Source organism: Pelophylax lessonae (assembly GCF_965119305.1).
Source record: "Pelophylax lessonae genome assembly, chromosome: 4".
Lineage (NCBI taxonomy): Eukaryota > Metazoa > Chordata > Amphibia > Anura > Ranidae > Pelophylax > Pelophylax lessonae.
Genome location: NC_138771.1, coordinates 512,796,461 through 512,822,225, shown reverse-complemented (window position 1 = coordinate 512,822,225; position 25,765 = coordinate 512,796,461). Strand labels below are relative to the sequence as shown.

The 25,765-nt window shown below is 43.6% G+C and overlaps 1 protein-coding gene across 1 annotated transcript in view; it reads left to right on the top strand.

Moving 5' to 3' along the window:
- The first annotated feature begins 4,405 nt into the window (after positions 1-4,405).
- Positions 4,406-25,765, top strand: part of LOC309553952 (solute carrier family 23 member 1-like) — a 77,320-nt gene continuing 55,960 nt past the window's right edge. Inside the window, exons 1-3 of the mRNA XM_082255460.1 lie at positions 4,406-4,531; positions 14,367-14,531; positions 22,420-22,577. Of these exons, the coding sequence (XP_082111586.1) occupies positions 4,436-4,531; positions 14,367-14,531; positions 22,420-22,577 (419 nt within the window). The 5' untranslated portion in view covers positions 4,406-4,435. The remainder of the gene's footprint in view (positions 4,532-14,366; positions 14,532-22,419; positions 22,578-25,765) is intronic.

Genomic DNA, 25,765 nt, shown 5'->3' with positions numbered 1-25,765 from the left:
TTCTACCAAAAACCAAAAATGTAATATATTATAGCTTACCAATCCTTAGATGTGGTGGCTGCATTCATTTTCTTTCTTTGGCTTTTTCCCCTCTGTTTTCACCTGGTGATCTGACCAGTAACATACCTCCTGTATTAGTGGGACACAACTCTGGAGGATTGAGCACAGGTGGCGCAGAAGACAGTAGCAGTAAGTCTGGAGGGTTGTGTTAAAGGGATTGTAAAGGCAGAAGGTGTTTTTTTTTTTTTTTTATCTTAATGCATTCTATGCATTGTGTACAGCCGCCCCCCTAATACTTACCTGAGCCCATCATTATCCAGCGATGTTGCACAAGTTTCTCAGCTGCCTGGGACTCCCCTACTCATTGGCTTCCACTGCTGTCAATCAAAGTCCATCAGCCAACCAGGAGAGAGAGAGAGGGTGGGCACAGCTCCCTGTCTACATGGACACAGGGTGCTGTGAATTGGCTTGGGTGCCCCCATAGGAAGCTGCTTGCTGTGGGGGCACTCAACAGGAGGGAGGGGCCAGGAGCGCCGAAGAGGGACCTGAGAAGAAGAGGATCTGGGCTGTTCTGTGCAAAACCAACTGCACAGAGCAGGTAAATATGACATGTTTGTTTTTTTGGGGTTTTTGTTTTTTATAAACAAACAATTTTACAATCACTTTTATTAGCAGATCGCTAACAAACTCCAGCTCACACGTTATAAGCAGTTACAGCAACCAGTTGTTTTTGAGAGAATTTAAATAAAAGCTGATAATTTTAATCACCCTTGCCAGTGTTGCGTGGTTTGTCTTATCCATGTAAACCAATACATTCTGCTGGAGAGCTTGTGCTGTGAAAAACAGACTTGCTGGCTGGATTACCAGATGAAAAGTCTAGAAAAAAAAAAGCCTAAAAAACGAAAACTATTACAGCCACCTTATCTAAGCATTGGTAAGCTGCAATAAAAAACATCTTTGCTTTTGGGTTTAATACTGCTTTAACCACTTGCCGACCGCACTATAGCTGAATGAGAGCTACAGCATGGCCAGCTAGTTCTGGGAGGACGTCATATGACAGCCTCCTGTAATCACACCCGCCACGCTCTGTAATCACAGTGTCCGGAGGACACTACTGATCACACGTTCACATTGGTCTGATTTGACATGTCAAATCAGAGCCAATTGCACCGTCCGAATCAGTGCGACTCCGACTTTGCGGCGCCACACAGATTCACAAAAGTCGTTTCTGTACTGCTTTTGGCGACTACGGGAAGCGATTTTAATATTTCAATAGATATCGGTGCATGAACCTGTCCCCGAACTCAGACTGAAATGCAGTCTCGCATGATTGCAATCTCTCAGCCAAGGTAAAGACCCACTGATTGTTTACCACCTGATCAGCTGTGTCCAATCACAGTAGATCACAGATGTAAATAGAAGCCAATTATTGGCACTGACAGCATGAGTCCCATCAGTGCCGTCCATCCGTGCCTTCTCATCAGTGCAGTCCATCCGTACCGCTTTATTATTGCCTCATCAGTGAAGGAGAAGAAATATCTGTTTGCAAAATTATATAACAAACTATGAAAAGGTTTTTTTAGTCTTTATTTGTTTATTTAGCAAAAAATAAAAAACCAAGTAGTGATTAAATACCACCGAAAGAAAGCTCTATTTGTGTGAAAAAAATGCAAAATATTTTGTTTGGCTACAAGGTTGCATGACCGCGCAACTGTCATTCAAAGTGCGACAGCATTAAAAGCTGAAAATTTGCCTGGACAGGAAGGGGGTAAAAATGGTTAAAGTGGTTCTAAAGCCCGGGTTCACACATATGCGATGTCAGACATTGCATGCGATTCGCACTGCTATGCAAACCACAAGCAATGTCTGTGCGTTGCAAATTCAGCCCCACAGATTGTATGGCTGAATTTGCATCCCATTCGGACCAAAGTCGCACAGGATCCTTTTTTGGTCCGCACCAGAATCAGATCGCATGGGTGGTCACACCTATATGATTTGATTCATGTCCTAACTGACAGTTCGCACTGCAATATGTGAACTGATCTGGGGGTGTCGTTAACTCTGTATTGACACCCCTAGCGATTCGCATATGGCAGTGTGAACTGTCTGTGAGTCGAATGCGATGCGGGAACCCACAGTGGATTTGCAGGGTTCCCACATCGCATATGTGTGAACCGGCGCTCAAGGTTTTTTTTTTACCTTAAAGAAGAAGTAAACCCTCTTTTTTCACTATAATAAGGCTTACCTGTAGGTACTGTGTGAATATTTTCTACACTTGCATAGTTTAGGAGATATTTTGAGTGCATGCAGCCGATTAAGTCATTGGCACATGCGCTCTGAAGGTCCGGTTTACCATACCAGGCCTTCAGAGCCCGTGCTGCAAACAGGCGGCTCCAGCCACACCCAACCTGCGAACCCTGAAGTAACACCCGGGAAGATGTCAGCCGTCTCAGCAGTATGCGGGCACCACTAAGACAGCTTCATTCTAAGGTGTTTCAAAATGAGCTAGTAGCGGGAGCCAATGTCAATCAACTCCCGAAATGAAGTAGCGGGAAAGGAGGTTTTGGGCCGCTCTGTGCTTTTTTATTGCACAGAGCAGGTAAATATAGAGATGTTTGTTTTATTTATTTTAATTTCCTTTCCTTTTACAATCGCTTCAAAGTTGCTATGTCAGAATGACAGCCAGGCAGCTTGAACTTTAAAAGGAGTTATCTTCGTACAAATTTCCTTATATCATTAGCCAAAAAAAAAAAAAAATGGTAACTGGCCCCCGTACCAGAGATTTCATTCTCACCATTCCAACAGCCCCAATTTTCTTCCTCCACTTCATTCCTGCACTGCAGCTTCCTTCAGAAGCTTTCGGATTCCACACTTCCAGGAGAGTTAGGTGCCTGTGTTCCTTGCCGCATGGTGTGGTTTTCTCCTCCAATCTTATTACTGCTGGGTCCTGTAGTGATATAGGGGTTGGAGGAAGAAACTACAGCACACGGTAGGTACATTGTTCCAGCTCCTTTTCTCTTGAGCTGCTCATACACTATACAGCCTGATTGTACAATCTTCTTTTAGATCTACCAACAACCATGTAGCGCAAGGGCCCACCCGACTGGATAGTAATGGATTGTTTAGGTCTGTCTTTAGATTTACCAAAACTATATAATAATACAAACTAGAATGTACTATCAGATTGTATAGTGCAGAGATCCAACAACCTCCAACTGTTGCGGAACTACACATCCCATGAGGCATTGTAAAACTCTGACATTCACAGATATGACTAGGCATGATGGGAATTGTAGTTCCTGAACAACTGGAGGGCCATAGATTGAAGACCCCTGGTATAGTGTATGGGAAGCCCAAGGGTGGCCCTACACACTACAATGTAATTGTACAGTCTCAAAATGACCAAAACTGTAAAATTAACACATACATTAAAGCTGAGTTTTATTTTTTTTTTTATAAAAATACCCCCGGGACAGTCAGGGCTAGTGCATTCCACAATGGATAGCCTCTGATCTGTCCCGGTTTGCACTTACCTGCAAGAAGAAATACTTACCTTGAAAATGTATCGTCCAGCGCTGCCATCTCAGGTGTGGGCAGCTTGAAGCCAGCGCGATCCTCTTCTGTGTCCTCTTCCGTCTTCTTCGGTCCCACGATGCACTGCACCGGCCCCGCCGTCACTTCCGGTGCCGCAGCATCATCCCTGCACAGCTTCTGGGCATGCCCAGAAGCTGTTTAGCAAGGTATGACGGCGCCTGCACCGGAACTGACGTCGGGGCCGGTGCAGGCGCATTGATTCCTGGGAGCGATGACGTTCAGCTCCCAGGAGTCATTGCAAAGCCAGGAAGTGACGAATCGCCGAGGGAAGAGGAAGTAAGGTAAGTATATTTTCTTCTAAACGAGGTAAGTAAAAAAAAAATTGCGACTATCCATTCGTTTTTCAGGTGACCCGGAGCGAGAAGATGGAGATAAGTTTAATTTTAGGGTGGAACTCCGCTTTAATAAGACATTCAGTCTCTATTCAAATGGCCATGGTCCAACATGACATAGTTGTTGGTAGATCTAAAGAAGACTGCACAATCAGATTGTATATTGTATGGTCATCAGATATTGAGAGTGGATTAGGCACTGTGCCGCAAGCAGCGTACAGGGGGAAAAAAAATCCCCAGGAGCAGGAGGAAATGTTATATTTCTTTTTAACAAGAGAGTCTCTGCAGAGTTATTCTGTAACAGGGAAAAGATCAGGGTGTTAAAGGAATTGACAACAACGTATGTCTCTGCGATGCATGGAGTGTAACATCCCGCAGGCTGAGGAGCTCATCCCTAACATTCACAAATAGTTTCCTTGTTCAGTTACTCATTGACTGGTGTTGAGTAATAGAAGGCAGTCCTGATCTGAAGACAGAAGGGATTAATCTTGGGAGGGGTTCACCTATCAATGAGCGAAGAGATCAGCAGTTCACCAGAAGACCACACTATCACCTGCAGAGAGATGGAGAAAGACATTGAAGGTCTGGACAACCCCACATTTGAGGTCAGAACTTCTCACTTATTATAGTAGATGATGTTGAGCGTTTGGAAGCGTTTTTATGTTGCACTTTTTCTTTTTTGGGCATGGTATACTTGTTTTGAAACATTTTTATTAGGTTATCAAAATAATTACAGAAAGATAATTAGAAGAATACGTAAGTAGGATCTAATAGACGAGTACAAAATACAAAGGGTACAGTAACCATAATATTAAATACACAACAATAGGAATAGAAACGTCTTATGTCCATTGTCATAATAAGAATAGAAAAAAAGATCCTTGGAAAATAAATTAACCACTTGACCTCCAGAAGATTTCACCCCCAACCCCCCCCCCCCCCCCACCTTTAGGACCTGGCCACTTTTTGCAATACAACGCTGCATTTCCCAAAAAAAAAAAAAAGTATGTAATTTTATTTAATTTTTTCTTATAAATAGAGCTTTCTTTTGATGGTATTTGATCACCACAGCGTTTTTTAATTTTTTCCACTAAAAAAAGACCGCCAATTTTGGAAAAAAAAAAAGTTTCCTTTCTGCTTTTAAACATATCCCAGGAAAAAAATCTTAAAAAATCTAATTTCTTCATCAATGTAGGCCAATATGTATTTTGCTACATATTTTGGTAAAAGAAATCCCAATAAGCGTACATTGATTGTTTTACGTGAACGTTATACCATCTACAAGCGATGGGATATATTTATAGAAATTTTTTATTTTTTTTATTATGCTAGTAATGGCGGTGATCAGTGACTTATAGTGGGACTGCAATATTGCGGCGGATAATCTGACACTTTGTGGGAACCTGTGACACTAATACAGTAATCAGTGCTAAAAATATGCACTGTCACTGTACTAATACTGGCTGGGAAAGAGTTAACATCTAGGGTGATCAAAGGATTAATTGTGTGCCCAGCCAGTGTTTTTGTGTACGCTATGTGCTGCTTTTGCTTGGGGAAGTGATGAATTTTATCCCCTGTCAGAATGGAGATCTGCCTTGTTTACATAGCCAGACCTCCTTTCTGTGTGATTTACCGAAGATTGGCGGGTGCTGGCGGACATCCAGTGCCTGGCAACCCCAGATCGGCTTCTGCGCCCCCTAGGTGGAAGTGCAGAATCATATATATATATATATATATATATTTGATTCTGCACAGAAGGGCCACCCTGTAGCAGTAAATCTGCTTTAGCAGGGGTCTTCAAACAATGGCCGTTCAGTTGTTTATGAACTACAATTCCCATTATGTCTGTAAATATCAGAGTTTTACAATGCCTCATGGGCTGTAGTTTGAGGATCCCTGTGCTATAGAGTGGCCCAGAAGTGGTAATGGCAGCCAACAAAATATAAGAATGTAGAAAAAATATAAGGAAAACGAACGCAAAGACTAACTATATCTATTCTTAAAAATGTTGCATCCCCCCTCCTTTTACCTATCCTGCCTACCCTGTATAAAAATAAAAAAAAGATCTGTGTACTTACCTATTTTTAATCTGTTCTGAAATGGTCATGTGATCCTGCGGCTATGCCTAAGGCAGCGCTCAACAATGGCTGCAAGTTCTAGGAGATGTGGCGTCACTCACAGGCTCCCTCCTCTCCCCTGCAGCAGCCGCACATTGACACAGGGAAGCCAAAGCTGCAGGATTATGTGACCAGACTGGACCAGAATAAAAATGGGTAAGTGTACATCTTTTTTATACATGCTATACGTGTTTTCTGCAAATTCTGTATTGACATTAATCTGACCGTAGATCGATCGCCATACGGCCAGTTCAGCAAGGACTGGCCAAATTTTGATCAAGTTATGGCTGTTGCTGCTTAAGAGAGATAAATCCAATGATTGGCTTTTCTAGAACAGGAATGTTGGAAAATTTTCATTCAATCAGCGCATGCAGCACTTATCAGTGTATTCTGACAGCGAATACAATAACTCAGCAGGGAGGATTCCTCTATTCACCTCAATGGTGTGGATGGGAGAATCCATTTGTGTTTGTTTGTTTTTTTTGTTTTGTTTTTTAATTAGCTCTTGGTTGATCAAAAAAAAGTAATTCACCTATGGCCGGCCTTAGCCCTGGTTCACACCAAATGCAGCTTTTATATCACACTACTTTAGTGCGACTTGCTGACATCTGTGGGCCTTCATGCACAGATGTCAATGCAAGTTGCACCTGAAATTGTCAAAAATAGTGCACAAACTTTTTCAAAATCAGCGCAAGTCGAAATCGCAACAATTTGAATGGTTCAATAGTAAGAAATAGGGTGCGACCTTGTCATGCGACTTTGATCCGTCAGATGACATGACAAGTCGCACCGGTGTGAACGGGGGCCCGTTCTCACCAGTCCAACTGCTAAATCACTGCGGGCCGGTGTGCATTGTATAGGGGCACTGTTATATTTTTTTACAAAATGATACTGTACAGTATTCAAATCTATGCACCACCGCTCAGTAGCATGCAGTGCACCGCACCGCATTACAGCATTCTGGTGTGAAAAGGAAACCGAGGGGAAGATTTACTAAAACTGGTGGACACAGGATCTGGTGCAGCTGTGCATAGTAACCATCAATAAAACCTGGAATCTGGCTGGATATTATGCAGAGCCGCACAGATTCTCTGCCCACCAGTTTTAGTAAAGCCCCTTTCACACAGCGACGGAGTCCGTTCTGCTCAGCGGGGCGTTAGCTCCGCCGATCCCCCGCTGAGCAGGCGGATGACAGCTCCGTCTCCGCTCTGTGTGCAGAGACGGAGCTGTCAGATCCCTGCTGTCCTCTATGGGGAGATCGGATGAGAACGGACCGCCTGTCCGTTCCCATCCGATCCAATACTCCAGACGGATGGAAAATAGGGTTTCCACGGACAGGATCGGATTGGAAAGCAGCGGGTGTCAGCGGACATATCACCGCTGACATCTGCTGCCCCATAGGGATGCATGGAGCATCCGATCAGGTCCGCCTGAAAAACTGACAGGTGGATCGGAGCCGATCGCCCGTGTGAAAGGGGCCTAAATCTCCTCCGTAGAAAATAATTGTTTTCTATCTGCCCTAGCATTGAATCTGCATTGATTTGTGCAGACCAACCCAGAATTATTTGGAAATTAACCCAGAATCATTAGAACAGTTCTTAGGCAACAAGAACCAACAATTTCTGAAGTCTTTGGGAACATTAAAGCAGTATTAAACCCAGGTGGCGGTTTCTCCCCCTGAATCTCCTCCCGAGTCCCAGCGGTCGCTTCTCCTCGCAGCCAATCGGGTCTTAGGACTCCTAGGCAATCAGGACTCAGGACCCGCTTCCTGATTGGCCTTGAGGAGAAACAGCAAGACATTAGCAAGGTAAATATTTCTAATGTCACAAAACTGGGTGGGCTTTGAACGCAGTGCTCTGCGCCCCATGCCCAACATTTTCCGGCTCTAATCATGTGCTTCCTAAAGAGGAAAAAAAAAAGAACCCCCATTTGAATGCATGCGTCCAGCACCCTGCATGTAGATTTGGGGTTGGGCGCAAGATTATGATAGGTGGGCCGCCACTAATTGAACCCATAAAACTAAAATCGCAGTCCACACAGGAACTGCAAGTGCTTACTAATCAGAGTATGGAATCAAGCCAATTAAACCCTAGGATATTGATCTGTTCAGTTTAGTAGCAGAAGGGGTTGTTAATCAGTTTCAGCTGCTTTGGTGTTCATTTCTGCAAGGAGTAACAGGATGAGCACTGCCAGAGCCCTACAATGCGACCTTCAGCAGGCCACTGATGTGGATGTCTCTGACCAAACTATCAGAAACAGACTTCATGAGGATAGCCTGGGGGCCTGACGTCCTTTAGTGGGCCCTGTGCTCACTGTGAAGATCAATTGACATTTGCCATTGATCACCAGAATTGGCAGGTCCGCCACTGGCACCCTGTGCTTTTCACAGATGAGAGCAGGTTCAGCCTGAGCACACGTGACAGACGTCAAAGGGTCTGGAGAAGCCGTGGAGAACATTATGCTGCCTGTCCGGTTAGGTGGTGGGTCAGTGATGGTCTGGGGAGGCATATCCATGGAGGGACGCATAGACCCCTACAGGCTAGAGAATGGCACCCTGACTGCCATTAGACATTAGGATGAACTCATTGGACCCATTATCTGACCCTGCACTGGTGCAATGGGTCCTGGGTTTCTCCTGGTGCATGACAATGCTCGGCCTCATGTGACGAGAGTATGCAACCAGTTCCTAGAGATTGAAGGAATTTATACCATTGAATGGCCCCCACGCTCGCCTGACCTAAATCCAATAGAACACCTCTGGGACATTGTTACGATCCATCCCACGCTGCCAGGTTGCACCTCAGCTCAGTGATGCTCTGGTCCAGATCAGGGAAGAAATATCCCAGAACACCATTTGTCGTCTCATTAGGAGCATGCCCTGACATTGTCAGGCATGCATACAAGCACGTGGGGGCCATACAAACTACGAAGTACCATTTTGTGTTGCTGCAATGAAATTACTGGAAAAATGGACTAGCGTGCTGCATCGTTTTTGTAGCACTTTGTGTAGCACTACCCCCTCAGGAGCCGCTTGGAAATTTGGGTTCTCTGTTCTGCGCCTTCACTCCAAGAACAACCTCATCTGGTTGAATGATAGTTACTGTAAGCAGTTATAGGCACACAAGTGTAGATACCTTTTTAACATGGCTCTGAAATAGCATGTGTAGTAGTAATACTAAGTAGTAGTAATAGCGGTTTAGTGGTAAATGAAATCAATGGATTGGTATGGGTAAAGGCCCGTACACATGATACGAACGATCTGACGATTTTCTGATCTTTAGTATAGTGGTTTCGACAGTCGATTCTGACTTTTTGGACAACAAAATCTGAAGGTGCAGCGTATAACATTTTTATCGTATGTGAACATAACGATAACTGATTTTTGCTTTAATTAGTACCGTTTTTTGTGAAAAAGTTGTTAGAGCAAGACTACGCATGCTCACAAACTAAAGAATACATAACAAAACAATACAGCACATTACATCACTTCTGAAGTTGTGTTCTGTCATATAAAAATTGACATATGTTGAGTAACCTTTTCACTTTCGATATGAGACTAGCATGCAACAAAAAAGGGACGAATATTCATCTGATAATCTAATCAGGTGTACCAGGCTTTCGAATAAATGGTGGTTTGAGCATAAATGAACACACAGTAGGGAGGTTCAGACAGTTCGATGGACTGTATAATCACTATGCCAAGGTAATTTACAATAGAGTTCTGTATCACTAGACTGGGATTACCTCATAAATTAGCAAAGTTAGCAAAAAAAGTGCATATAAGCAATAACTGCAATGTGAATAATACTATAACTAGAGTCTAGAGTGCACTCTTGGAGAATGATTAGGAAATGGTGCAATGTCCTCTGAGAGGTACCTTTTTTAGCATAATGCCCCATACACACGTGCAGATTATCTGCAGACTTTTGTCTGCAGACTTACCTTTTCTATGTAGTGCAAGGGCCTGCCAGATTGCATACAAATTGAAAGTGTTTAGGTTTGACCTCATATTATATGGTTTTGGTAAGTCTGCAGACAAAAGTCTGCAGATAATCTGCACGTGTGTATGGGGCATAAGCGATAGGTGAAGGTGTCTGGGAAGTAGCTATAAAGGGACAGTCTTTAGTACTCTTTAATCAGCTAGCATTGGGGCCCAGTTGTACCAATAATGCACATGAGAATAATCCCAGTCAAGCCTGCAGGCAGTAATAAGGATTACTAGATGGCTGTATGCTCAGTTCCTAAAGGGCTCAGTCTCTCTAGCAGCAGATAGTAAATCCCCACAGCAACAGCTCACCAGTCCCAGCAATATTGCCGCTCACCCTCTGGTCATACACAACGCTTAATCCACTCTCTACTCTGCCCCCAGGTGACTTTGGCTGTCAGCACTCCAAAGCTCACTACTCCGGATCCCGGCAAGGCCATAGATATGCAGCATTAATTGTGCACATTGGACAGCAATGTGCACACTCTAGTCTCCTTCACAGCAAGAGGAAGCGATGTCCTGCACAGCTTGCGAAAATTCTCTTTCGCCGCCACCTGGCAATTTCCCTCTGGGAAATGAAGTTTTTGATGAGAATAGTCTCCATCCTCTGGACTACAGTTTCCACAGTGCAGTGCTGCCTGGCTCAGTCTATTGAACTCTCTCTGCTCAGCAGCTCCCTCGTCTTGCTGTTAACCAGTTCAGCACCACAATGCAGCGGCTACAGAGAGCAGTTGCAGAGTTTTTCTCTCCATCTCTATTCCACCCAAAAGTGGAACTTCCACTTTAAGGCCTCCTGACCCCCTGACATGCCACATTTGGCATGCCTGTTTTTTGTTTTTTTTTTTGGGGGGGGGGGGGGGAGCGGTTACCTAGATTTGAGAGGTACCCGCTCCCACTTCTGCCGCCTAGGTGGCTCGAGGGGAAGTTCTCCTTTCCCCATCCCTCCCTGCAATCTTCTGGGACACATCAGAGGCCCCAGAAGATTGCGACTTTGCAGTCCCAAATCACAGGACAAGTCGTACAATTGTGAAAGGGGCCTAAAAGTCAACAGGTACACTTATTTTAGCTGCTGACTTTTAATAAACCCAAAAATGGTGGAAATCTGCTTTAACAAAAGCCTGTACTGAAGGAAATGAAGAGGTCTGATGACCCCTTTCTGAAAAGGCTATTTACCTGACTGTCCCTAGCTTCTGTACTATCTGAGTCACTTACAAAAACCAGAATGAAATTAAGGCTTCTTAATTACAAAATTGTTTGGGTCAGTGATTCAACGTACAAAAGCTTCTTGATCACCATTCGAGCCAGCCAAATAGTATTTTTAGAGGAGAGCAGTGGGAGCCTTCATAGTCTCTCCATATAGTCAGTTTAGTCTTAGGCAGGCCGTAATTTATGCAATTTACCTTCCTTCAACCATGGCTGCCATGCTGATCCTTTTATTTCTGTTTCTGTGGTCAATATCTATGGTCAATATTTAGCATCCTTCACCCTGATTCTGTGGTCAATATTCAGCATCCTCTACCCCGCCCCATCATACGTTCCTATGGCCTGTCATTCATTCTGTATGGTAGTTAATAAGGTAAAAACTGGTTTCATTTTGCTACAGAGGATTTCCCCCAGGGCCAGAAGATTTTTCTTTTTATCAACAACCTTTTTTTTTTTTTTTTTGTATCAAACCTGTGTTAGATGTTTGAGGAAAGAATTGAACATCGCCATTTAAAAACAGAAGCTGTTGATTCAGAGCTCATTAACATTTTATGGAACGTTGAAAGGTTTTGGCTGAACTTTGAACTGTACTGAGAATCAGCCACACTGGGGTGGACTGGATGCTGCAGGTGCAGGAGAATTTTTATCCAATCATTCTGGCCCCTTCCCAACCAGTCTGCCTAAGGCAGCCCATAGATGATTTGATTTTCTTTCCTTCCACCGTGGGTGGGGGTTCTGCCTGGAATGGCAGGGAGCCTTAACGGCTGTCAGAACACAATGATTACTGCTAGCAGCTATAGCCGCTGGCAGCAGTGGCGTAGTGTGGGTTGTCAGCACCCGGGGCAAGGCAAGTAATTTGCGCCCCCTAACCCACGGGATTTTAGCACTCGAGTCTCTTCCACTAGATTAGTTAAAGAAACCCTTACCCCCTAAGCACATGTATTGTTTGTTATGAAAATACTGATGTAATTAAAGTAAAATGCATCTAAATACAAGTTTGAATGACCAGCGTGCCCCCTTTCAATGCAGAGAGACCAGCACGCCCCGTTTCAATGCAGAATGACCAGCGTGCCCCCTTTCAATGCAGAGAGACCAGCGTGCCCCCTTTCAATGCAGAGAGACCAGCGTGCCCCCTTTCAATGCAGAATGACCAGCGTGCCCCCTTTCAATGCAGAGAGACCAGCTTGCAACCTTTCAATGCAGAGAGACCAGCTTGCAACCTTTCAATGCAGAGAGACCAGCTTGCAACCTTTCAATGCAGAGAGACCAGCTTGCCCCCTTTCAATGCAGAGTGACCAGCTTGCCCCCATTCAATGCAGAGAGACCAGCGCGCCCCCTTTCAATGCAGAATGACCAGCGCGCCCCCTTTCAATGCAGAATGACCAGCGCGCCCCCTTTCAATGCAGAATGACCAGCGTGCCCCCTTTCAATGCAGAATGACCAGCGTGCCCCCTTTCAATGCTCTGCGCCCCGGGTCCACCCTTTTTTGAAGCCTATTAGAGCCTCTGGCTCTAATCAGGTGATTAAAAAAAAAAAACCCACTCTGTGACAGCGCCAGGCTGCTGACTCACTCACTGCTAAACTGACTTAGCAGTGAGGAGAGGCGGCATAGGCAGGGCTTGGTTTGCAACGCCACCCCACCCTACACCAAAGGAAAGGTGAGGCACAGTCCAGCCCCTCCCCACCCCGACCCGCCATTTTCAGCCATAGGGCGGCCGCGCTGGACATCTCCCAGCCTAAAGATGGAGGCAGCCACAGACAGTGTGTGAACTGTGTATGTCATAGTCAGACAGACAGAGTGACACTGCGGATGCTCCCCCCCCAGATGTTGCGCCCGGTGCAGCCCGCCCCCCCTGCACCCCCCACGCTACGCCACTGGCTGGCAGTAATCGCATGCTAAAAATCCGACAGGCTGGTTGCACCCAAGTACAACGATGGAATAACTTGGGTACAATCAGCCTGCTCATACATGGATCAAAATTTAGCCAGTTCCTGCTGAACCAGCCTTTTTGATCCAAGCATGGCCGGCTTAAGCCTTGCTCATTCCACATCAGGGCTTTAGACTGCCCTAAATTCTCACATTGATTGATTTAATGTAAAGTAAATTATGAGGTCAAGGTATCATTACTCCAGCCAGGCCACATAGAGATCCCCTTTACACCAGAGTCCACAGCATTTCCCCCTGCAGCATGGTCCGCAGCCTTCTCCTTTACGTCAGGGTCCACAGAGTTCCCCCTTGCACTGTAAGGGGGAATTCTGCAGACTTTGATGTAAGGGGGAACTATATAGTGAGTTAGAAATTTTATTTCCCCTTTTGGTATACCTTAAACACATTGCTAAAAGCACTAGCTACGTGTTTGTAGTTTAAATATTGATATTTGCACTTAAAAAGGTAATGTTTGCACTTAAAAAGGTAATGTTATGTTCTTTTTTGAAGTGTCAGTAAAAAATGTGGCTCTGTCAGTAAATTTTATGATTTTTGTCAGTAAAATAAAATGGTGTCGTTTGTCAGTTTTGGCGTCCATGCCCACATGTGATGCTGCGCCTCCGTATTTGAAAGTCCAGTGAATGAAAGAGCAGGCCAGGGACAGAAGGGCTGGGCAGGAAAGAGCTAAATTATGCTGGATGTCCTCCAGGAAATGAGGTGGACTCTTTATGACTTGTTGCAGCTTCTAATGCACACTATGAGAAGTTCAGTGGGCAGTGAAATCAGAATAAGCAATTTCAGTAAAGGAGAGGAGACTGTACAACTGTGCAAGACTAGGGGGAAAGCTGGAGAGATTTTCTTTTACTTCCGGTTGAGCGTTTGTGGCAGAAAGTGAGGGGAATTTTCCCTAAGATAGAAAATGAAAACAAAAGTTTTTGGCACTCCCATTTAGACTTTATTTTACCAAGCAATAAAATGGTTTTAAAGATGCATATTGCACGGAACTGAACCCAGAGCTGGCAGTCGTGATTCATGGCCACAGAAATAACTGGTGCAATATCTGTTTCAATGATCTAATCTGCAGAGTATCATGAACTCATTCTTTTATTGGTCTGGAATTCTGTTGACCGAAAGATAAAATGTACTAATTATCAACCATTCGGGAGAAGACTTCTGACCTCTAACCAAAGTTCTGATCTTTTTGGCAGATTGAGGATGTCAACCACTACAACATCATGTCCTCCTATAACACTAAAGATCCCGGGGAGAAGGGGAGCAAGAAGATCCGTCCTGACTATAATGAGCGGAACAAACTAGCATACGCGGTGACGGATGTGCCGCCATGGTACTTGTGCATCTTTCTTGGTGTCCAGGTATATAAGTGGATTTGCATTTTGGATTGGAAGGCTATAGTCCAACTAATTATGGGCACAATAAAGAAATGACATAAGTTGCTGTCTGTCAGCGGTAATGTAGTTTGATTTCCTGTTTTAGGATCTACAAATAATTAAGCTATGGTATTATTATTATTATTATTATACAGGATTTATATAGCGCCAACAGTTTATGCAGCACTTTACAATATAAAAGGGAGACAATACAACAAAATACAAGAGGATTAAGAGGACCCTGCTCAGAAGAGCTTACAATCTAATAGAGTGGGGCAGGTGGTACAAAGGGCTGTAACTGTGGGGAATAAGATGATGGAAGTGGTAAAAGATTAGTTGGTGGCGTGATAGGCTTCCCTGAAGAATCAAATCTTCAGGTATTATGTTAGGCCCCTTTCACATGAGGCCATCTAGATGCAGTGCATCCTTCCAGAGTTTCAGGGATGGTTCATATTTGTGCTCCATTTTTGACAGCCCATTCATGTCAATAGGCTGAAAAACGCACAAGATTGCACAAAAAGTATGTCAGGAGCAACTTTTAAAAATCACACCGCAACAAACCGTATGGTACTGATGTAACATGCAGTTTGGTGGCTGCAAATGTGCTGTGTTTGTTAGATGAGTTTGGGGGGCCATTACCAATTAATAGCACCCGCGTCCGTCTGACAAAGGCAAGCGCGGTCCTGTGTGGTGCGGGAAACGCACTTTTCTGGTGCTAATCTTTGTGCGTCCCGGAGGGACTGGTGCAGCGTCCAGCCCCTCTCCCCTGTTTAAAGTCATTTGCAGGCTGCAGCTGGACAGGGCTGAATGTTGTACCGAGTGGAACCTGTGTTTAGGGCTTTGTGCACTCAGAGATGAATGTCTGGAATGCTCAGTACCACTCGGTACGGCCTCCAGACCTGTCCAGCCTCAGCCTGCCTGGACTTTGACAGGGTGCTGCAGGCAGAGGGGCTATAGCTCATGGACGCACTAAAACTCTGGGATTGACACACTGCACTTAGACAGTCCCATGTTTAATGTCTGTGTATAGCAAAAACCTAACAAAAAAAGAAAAAAACACCCTGTCAATTTATGTTTTGTTGCTGTGTCCATTTGGGGAGATTTTCCTTCACTTCTTCCCTGTGAAGTTGGGGGAAATCTGTTAGACAGTTGTCACTGGAAAAGGTGTCCCCTTAAAAGATTCTAACTCACTTCCTGTTTTTCCTAACTTCCCATCACCTTTTCTTTCAGTGATAATTATCAGCAAGACAAACAGAAAGGGCCAATCTCCCCAGCAGAGACACAGATGGCAAAAAAGACCGGGGTTCTAACACCTCGCCACTTGATGCAAAACTAAAAAGCATAGACTAAAGAGTACCTATAATATAGTACTGTCCAATAAACTAAAAAATAACATTTATGGTTTCTTTTCAACACAAGAGTACTGTCTGGGATTTTATTTGTTGTACTAAGGCTAAGCTTACACTGCAACACACTTATCTACTCTCTAGAAAGTGATCTGCTGTACATAGTTACATAGTTACATAGTAGGTGAGGTTGAATAAAGACAATAGTCCATCCAGTTCAACCTGTGTAGGTGTGTGTGGCTCTACTCATCTCACATACCCCTGAATGTTCTGATCCTTGAGATGTAAGTCTAAGAGTCTTTTGAAAGCCACCATACTACCCGCAGAAACCACCTCTTGTGGTAGAGAATTCCACAATCTTGTAGCCCTAACAGTAAAGAACCCCCCACGTTGCCTGTGGTTAAAACGCTTCTCCTCTAATCGCATTGTATGCCCTCGAATCCTCATGCAATCCCTTCGAATGAACAGCTTTTTTTCTAAGCTGGGATCCCCATTAAGATATTTATAAATTGCTATCATGTCCCCCCTCAGACGTCTCTTCTCCAGGGAGAATAAATCGAGCGATTGTAGACGCTCTTCATAGTCAAGGTCCTCCAATCCCCCAATTAGTTTAGTTGCCCTTCTCTGGACTCTCTCCAGCTCCAACACATCCCTCCTGAGGACTGGCGACCAGAACTGGACAGAATACTCCAGATGCGGTCGGACCAGAGTTTTATATCACTTAGATCACTTTTCAGAGGCAGCAAAGCAGTAGCTTCAAGGTGTTACCTTTTTTTCCTTTTTATATGCTGAATGAAAATTTTTAATTGCCGCAAAGTAAGCACTTGACTCACAGATGTGGTGCAGCCATATTGGTTTGAATGGGAGAGTTTGACAGGTGTTGCCACCTTGACAAGCCATATTAAATTTTCCCTCCAGCTCTTTGTTATCTTAAAGCGGAGTTCCACCCGAAAATGAAAGTTCGTTCCATCTTCTTGCTCCGGGTCACCTAAAAAACAAATGGATAATCGCAATTTTTTTTTTTTTTACTTGCCTTGTTTAGAAGATAATATACTTACCTACCTTCCTCTTCCTCCCCTCGGCGGCCACGGCGATTCATCACTTCCTGGCTTGCAATGATTCCTGGGAGCTGAACATCATTGCTCCCAGGAATCAATGCGCCTGCACCGGCTCCGACGTCAGTTGCAGTGCAGGCGCCGTCATACCTTGCTAAACAGCTTCTGGGTATGCCCAGAAGCTGTGCAGGGTTGACGCTGCGGCACCGGAAGTGACGGCGGGGCCGGCGCAGTGCATCGTGGGACCGAAGAGGACACAGAAGGGGATCGCGCTGACTTCAAGCTGCCCACACCTGAGATGGCAGCGCTGGAGAATACCTTTTTTTAAGGTAAGTATTTCTTCTTGCAGGTAAGTGCAACCCGGGACAGTTCAGAGGCTATCCATTGTGGAATGTACTAGCCCTGACTGTCCCGGGGGTATTTTTATGTATTTTTTTTTTTTTGTTTTTTAGGTGGAACTCCGCTTTAAGTGGGTGGTGGGGGGCAGTAAAACTGTGGCATAGCCTGTTTTTACTACCCCTTACCGCCTGTATGAAAGAGGTCTAACAGTTATGTTTTCAGGACAAGCTTTTGGGGGTCTTCTACCTTCTTCTTCTTGGTCTAAGCAGTAAAAATACAAAAAGGTTTGGCAAAATGTTAAAAAAAAACAAAAATCTGCTAAGACAACAATCTCTGGAAAAAAACACGCAGACTCCGGGTAATAAAAGCAACAAAGTAGAGCTGGCCATACACAGATTTTTGGTTGAACTTTTGTACAAAATTCTTTAACATGGTTTGTCCAAAAGCTCTAAAAAATGTCATCCATTTCTATCCTGGAGAAGGGCTTCATACAGTGAGGGGAAAAAAAGTATTTGATCCCCTGCTGATTTTGTACGTTTGCCCCCTGACAAAGAAATGATCATTCTATAATTTTAATGGGAGTTTTATTTTAACAGTGACAGACAGAATAACAACAAAAAATATCCAAAAAAACATTTCAAAAAAGTTTTATAAATTGATTATCATTTTAATGAGTGAAATAAGTATTTGATCCCATATCAATCGGCAAGATTTCTGGCTCCCAGGTGTCTTCTACACAGGTAACTTACAGAGAGTAGAAGCACTCTCTTCAAGGGAGTGCTTCTACTCTCAGCTTGTTACCTATATAAAAGACACCTCTCCACAGAAGCAATCAGATTCCAATCTCTTCACTATGTCCAAGACCAAAGATCTGTCCAAAGATGTCAGGGACAAGATAGTAGACCTACACAAGGCTGTAATGGGCTAAAAGACCATTGCCAAGCAACTTGGTGAGAGGATGACAACAGTTGGGGCGATTATTCGCAAATGGAAGGAACCCAAAAAAACTGTCAATCGCCCTCGGTCTGGAGCTCCATGCAAGATCTTTTCTCATGGAGTCTCAATGATCATGAGAACAGTGAGGAATCAGCTCAGAACCACACAGGAGAAGCTTGTCAATGACCTCAAGGCAGCTGGGACCATAGTCGCCAAGAAAACAATTGATTCAGAGGAGAACTGGGTGAGGAGAACTGGGTGAAAGTGTTTAGTCAGATGAGACCAAAATCGAGCTCTTTAGCATCAACTTAACTCAACTTGTTTGGAGGAGGAGGAATGCTGCCCATGACCCCAAAAACCCCATCCCCACCTTCATACATGGAGGTGGGAACATTATGCTTTGGGGGTGTTTGTCTACTTATGGGGACAGGACAACTTCACTGCATGAAAGGGACAATGGGCAGGGCCATGTACCACCAAATCTTAGGTGAGAACCTTCTTCCCTCAGCCGGGGCATTGAAAATGGGTCGTGGATGGGTATTTCAGCATGGCAATGACCCAAAACACACGGCCAAGGCAACAAAGGAGTGGCTCAAGAAGCACAGTAAGATCCCGGAGTGGCCTAGCCAGTTTCCAGACCTTAATCCCATAGAAAAGAAATGGAGGGAGCTCAAGGTTTGAGTTTCCAAACATAAGCCTCAAAACCTTAATGACTTGCAGAGGATCTGCAAAGTGGAGTCGGACAAAATCCCTCCTGAGATTTGTGTAAACTTGGTGGCCAACCACAAGAAATATCTGACCTCTGTGATTGCCAACAAGAGTTTTGCCTCCAAGTACTAATTCATGTTTTGCGAAGGGGTCAAATACTTATTTCACTCATTATAATGCAAATTAATTTATAACTTTTTTGAAATGCGTTTTTTCTGGATATTTTTGTTGTTATTCTGTCTCTCACTGTTAAAATAAACCTAGCATTATAATTATAGACTGATCATTTCTTTGTCAGTGGGAAAACGTACAAAATCAGCAAGGGATCAAAAACTTTTTTCCCTCACTGTAAGTAAATTGCATATTTGGAAATATTTTTCTGTATATATGATATGTTCATCAGCCCATGGGGTTGTAGTGAACCATACTACATACATTCTAGAATCTACTTAGAAATCCAATTTTGCACACACTATATAGCAACCTTTTTATTTGTTCTTTCATACACATATATACCATACATAATGCTTTAAAAGGAAAGAATGTTCATGACCATGAATGCTTGTTTTAATTCCGGACCAAACATTTCCTAGTACACTCAGATCTCAATTTTTCCTAACTAAGGTGGACAACATAAAGTGTGTTACCCCAACATTTCCTATTCCTGTTATGTGTCTGTGTTACCATGTACTTGTGTTAAAAAATATCCTGTTCTGTGTGCATTGCTTTGTGTGAAATCCCTGGCAGTCAGCCTTCTGTACTATTTAAAACTGACCACACCTGGGTATGGAAGCACATCCATCACAGCGTGGTCAGCTTTCTTCTTTGCATTCTACTTGGGGGCACCGCCTGCCTGTAATCAAATGGTTTGACTTGTGCTTGCACGCCCCCCCCCCCCCTGCACAGCTAATCACTGGGAAGATTAGTGTCCTTCTGTACCTCTGTCTCCTGCTGACACGCCCCCTGCAGTCTCCACCCCTACCTCTCTAAGCCCTTAATGCAGATATATGTATATATATACAAACAATGTGCCTTTCATTTCTATTTTCACCACTTCTGGACCGGAAGGTTTTACCCCCTTAATGACAGACTATTTTTTGCGATTTGGCACTGCATTACTTTGACAATTGCTCGGTCATGCGACTCTGTACCCAAATAAAATTGATGTCCTTTTTTCCCCACAAATAGCGCTTTCTTTTGGTGGTATTTGATCACCTGTGCAATTTTTTTTTTTTTTGCGCTATAAAAGTGACAATTCTGAAAAGAAATTTTTTTTCACATTCTGCTATATAACATTCCCAGTAAAAAATAAATAAATAAAAATCTAATTTTTTAAATCATTTTAGGTCAATTTGTATTCTGCCACATATTTTTGGTAAAAAAAAAAAATCTAAATAAACGTATTTAGATTGAGTTGCGCAAAATGTATTGTGTCTACAAATTAGGGGAAAGATTTGTCATTTTTATTTATTTTTTTACTAGTAATGGCGGCGATCTGCGTTTTTTAGTGGGACTGCTACCTTGCGGCCGACAGATCGGACACCTAACTGACATTTTTTACACTTTTGGGGGGACTAGCGACATTACTAAAAATCTGCACGGTTACTGTAATAATGACACTGGCTGGGAAGGGGTTAACCCAGGGGTGATCAAAGGGTTAAGTGTGAGCCTAGGGAAGTGTTTTCTAACTGTATAGGGGAGGGACTTGTGGATACGACACAGAGATCTGTGATCCAAAAATGGAGGATCACAGGCTCTCGGTGTTCATTCCAGAGAAAACAACAGTCTGCTGTGTTTACAACAGCAGACCGTCGTTCTCTCTGAGGGGAGCGATCGTGGGTGCCCGGCGGAAGTTGTGGTCCCGTGGATCGGCTTCCCCGCTTCCAAATGGATTTCGGCCGAAATCTCAAATGTGTATGGTGAGCTTTAGTCAGATATTTTTTTTTTTTTTTTTTCTATCCCTATCTGACCTTCTCAGTTTTATTACCTTGTGTCTGTGTGTTTTACCCAGATATTTTTTGCTTTACAAATTTACTAAACATTTGTATATTAGTACTGCTTGAACCGAGAAGAAGGGGGTAGCAGACTTCCAAATGCTAACTGCAAACCGTACATTAGAGAAATATCAGAGACGGTATTTAACTGTGTCTGTGAAGGTGCACTAATAAGGCTACAACCACCTTACAGTGTATTTCCATTTTTTTGCAGCCACATGTTCCCATTCATAAGGCATTACTTAAAATAAAAAAAAATAAAAAATTACTGCTCACATTTTTACTAGCTGAAAAGGCCTTACCTGGCTTTCTCTCTATGTATTGTTGAGTAAGAGGCTTGGGATGTTTACCATATTTAACCCAGTTTGTACTGTGCTGGCAGATCTCATTATTAGTTAAAAATTAGATGTGCACATTGCCTGTTCTAACAAAGGGTTAAAGATCTTAAACCTTCGGTGGAATATTTTATGTTAATGCACTTTTGAACACATCTATTCCAAAATCTGTCCCTAAACTTCTGAACATTATAAGCTGCCTATAGATTTCTCTGTGTAACCCTTCTCGAAGGTGAGCAATAATTTGTTAAATTATTTGTTGGTATGCTGTGTGAAGAGGAGCATATAGTGGATGTTTCTCAAATGACTGCAAAGGTAGAAATACACTTAAAAATGTATTTATTTATTTGATACAGGTACTTTTTCATTGCTGTCAATTTATGCAGTGCTTTACGTACAATATATTTTTTATGGGCGGCACAGTGGTGTAGTGGTTAGCACATTCACCTAGCAGCAAAGAGGGTCGCTGGTTTGAATCCCAACCACGACACTACCTGCCTGGAGTTTGCATGTTCTCCCTGTGCCTGCGTGGGTTTCCTCCGGGAACTCCGGTTTCCTCCCACACTCCAAAGACATGCTTGTAAGTTAATTGGATCCTGTATAAAATTGGCCCTACTATGTATGTATGAATGTGAGTTAGGGACCTTAGATTGTAAGCTCCTTGAGGGCAGGGACTGATGTGAATGTGCAATGTATATGTAAAAGCGCTGCGTAAATTGACAGTGCTATACAAGTACCTGAAATAAATAAATATATATTGTACATTCAGATGAATTCCTGCCCTCAAGGAGCTTACAATCTAAGGTCCCTAACTCACATTCATGCATACTGTACACATACTAGGGCCAGTTCATACAGGAGCCAGCAAGAAAACTATAACTTTTCTTAAATATGTAACACTCCCCCCCCCCCCCCCCCCCCCCAAATTTATCCTGCCCAACGCACATAAAAAAGCTATGTGTACTTACCTATTTTGATTGATACTTGATATCATATTGATTGATAATACATAAGTACACAGATCTTTTTTTTTTTTATAGAGGTTAGGCAGGATAGGTAGGTTGGGGGGGGAGCGAACATTTTTAGTAATAGGTAGAGTTCGGTCTTTCTTCCACTTTAAGCCTTTTTTTTTCTAATCTGTCCTTTTTTTCTTCTTCCAGCACTACCTGACAGCACTGGGGGGTATTATCGCCATCCCCCTAATCTTGTCAAAAGACCTGTGCTTGACCCATGACCCGCTGACTCAGAGTAACTTGATCAGCACCATCTTCTTTGTCTCTGGGATTTGCACCCTCCTGCAGGTTCTGTTTGGGGTCAGGTAATGTGACAATCAGAGGAAGTTTATTTGATGTATTGTTCTTTGAGAATGACGGCTATCAAATGTTATCTAGTAATGTGTGCTAAGACAACTTGAGTATCATCAGAGAGGAAATACTTTTTACCATGTTTGATTGCAACCATGTGCCTTTCATGTGGTTGCAGGGCAGTTGCAGCGCATTCTTATTAATTTAAATAGTGTATCATTTTTGCCATGCTCGTGGCATATACACGACCCTCTGTCTGGACAGTGCTAATTGGCCCTGTGCTGATCACATGCACTCGTCCAAAAAAAAAAAAAAACTCATGCAATACACACCAAACTGAGCATGTGCAGCCTGACTCCAGTTACTGTCTTATACGGACATGTTATGGGGACAATGCAAGAAGGAGAGGATTTGCGCATACAGCCTTTTTACAGAATGCAGAGGATTAACCCCTTAGGTTATATAGGAGTATAATAAGTATGCTTTATTCTCAGGACCCGCTTCCTGATTGACCAGGAGGAGGATATGTGTGACAATAATGAATATTCATTCGCTATTGTCCCACAACTGGGTGGGCTCAGGGCGCAGTGTTCTGCGCCCTGAGCCCACCCTTTTTTTAAGCCTATTAGAGCCTCTGGCTCCAATCACGTACGTAAAAAAAAAAAAATTGGAATCTATAAGTCCGCCCTGCATGTAGATTGGGGGCCAGGCGCATGGATGGGGGGGCGCCCCTACGCCCCCAATGGATGGGCCGCCACTGATGTAGGCCAAGGCAGGTGGGTGGGGCCAGCCTCCCACACAGATGACTTCACATAGCCTTATGTTGCTGTGCACACTCAGAAGCTGAAAAACTGTGATTGGTTCCTCTTAAATTGGTATTACACCCAAAGCAACAATGTAATATATTCAAGTTTACCAATCCTTAGATGTAGTGGCAGCTTGATTTTTCCCCCCCCTTTTCTTTTTTTGGCCTTTTTTTTCTTTCTTTTAACCTGGTGAATCTGACCAGTAACACACTTCCTGCCTTAGGGTGCCTCCAGTCCGGATGGGGGAGCAATGGAGACACCTTAGGACAGCAGCATTGTCGATATGGGAAGAGGATAGTGTTAGGGCTCTATCACACATGCGGACTGTTCAGATCCGCCTGTACGTTTTTTTAGCGGATCTGAACGGTCCCCCCATGCATCCCTATGGGGCATCGGATGTCAGCGGAGACATGTCCGCTGACATCCGATCCGATCTGTCAAATCTGGGCGGATGGAAACCCTATTTTCCATCCGTCCAGCGGATCGGAACGGATGAGAACGGACCGCCGGTCCGTTCCCATCCAATTCCCCCATAGAGATGTATGGGGAGCTGATAGCTGTATCTCCGCACACAGGGCGGAGAACAGCTGTCGTTCTCCTGCTCAGCAGGGGATCGGTGGATCGATCCCCCGCTGAGATAAACGGAGTCCGTCCGACGGACGAATAGTGTGAAAGGGGCCTTAAGCTAGAAATCCGCATTTGATCAGTGGCTGTAGCTCTGATCTGTGTATTTTGATGGGGGGGTCCCGCTGTCGGAAAACAATAGTGCAGCAGGGGAGATTTCTGCATCCACATTGCTTGTGTGGTGATCTAACAGGTTTGTTTTTGTTTTTTCATTTAATCTGCTGGTTCATTTGAAAAAAAAAAAAAAAAAAAAATTGCATTTATACCCAGCTTTAGATTAGCAGATTTAAAGTAGATGGAATTGACTAACAAATTAAAACGGAACTCCAGCTAACACTTTTTAAGCAGTTCCAGCAACCTTCTTCGATTTGGAATGTCACACATGTCTACTGACCAGATCACCAGATGAAAATAAGTGTAAAAACCTAAAAAAAAGGAACTAATGCAGCCACCGCATCTAAGAATTGGTCAGCTGCAAAATATATATATTGAAAAGTGCTGGGATTTGGCCTCGTTTTTACTTGCTTTTATGCAGTTAGGCTGACATCCCACTTTACCTAACACAGCAGCTGGAAGTGGTGGTGTATATGCCACGAGCATGGCAAAAATGATACACTATTTAAATTAATAAGGCTGCGCTGCAACTGCCCTGCAACCACATGAAAGGCACATGGTTGCAGCACGGTGCTGCAGTCTTTTTAAGGGTTAAAACATCCATCCACCCCATCATTGTAAAATGTATTTACACCATGTCATGTTGAATTTTACACTTTTCATCACTCCCATGGATGATTTTCCTGATTTGGATGGCTGATCTAGTGAAATGTCACAGGCTCACATCTACACAATGCTACGTTTTGTTGCCTATGTTTTATAACTTACACGCATACATTATGCAAACACTACTCATCAAATTTTAAGCTGAATTCCAGGCAAACCGCTAAATACATTGATGAAGGAAGCTGTTTAACCTGACAAAGAATTTGTATTCCTGTCCACTCAGTCTTAATATTTTCTGCTGCAGTTAAAGCAGTGATAACCCCAAAAGCAAACATTTATTAAATTGCAGCTTACCAATTCTAAACTGTGATGGCTGCATTCATTTTTTTTTTTTTTTTTTTAGGCTTTCTTCTTTTTTCATCTGGTGATCCTGCCATTGAGGCAGGCTATAGACCCCTTTCAGGAAAGAGAATCGCAGCTTTTGAAAAACCGACTTAAGCCAGCCATAGACAGTTCGAATCTCAGCTGGTACAGGAGGGACCGGCAGAGATTTGAACAATCTATGGGCAGGCTGAATGTACCCAAGTCGAAAGAAAGTCGAATCAGCATGTCGGATTTTCGGCATGCGATTAGTGCCAGCCAACAAAATAGCTTAGCGGGAGGGATTCCCCATCAACACTGACTGTAACCTGTTTGATTGCTTTTGGCGCCACTCAAAGTAGAGGTGAAAGCCAATCCCTGTGTCCCAGAACATGGGAAGAGGCGATCCTTTCCCATTTCCATTCACCAACCCCCTGGATTGGTATTGGGAAGGGCCTGCACCCCATGTTCTGGGACACAAGTATATATGCTTTCATCTCTACCTTGAGTGAAGTCAAATCAAACAGGTCACAGCATTTTATGTATTTTAAAATATAGTGCAAGTACCTAAATGTGTGGTCTTGTATCATCCTCTGCCAGTCCCTGTACAGCAGACTGGGAGGGGGGAGGGGAAATGCACAAGGAACCAATCATTAGTGCAAGGAGCTTGCTGACAGGAGGAGAGAGTAAAG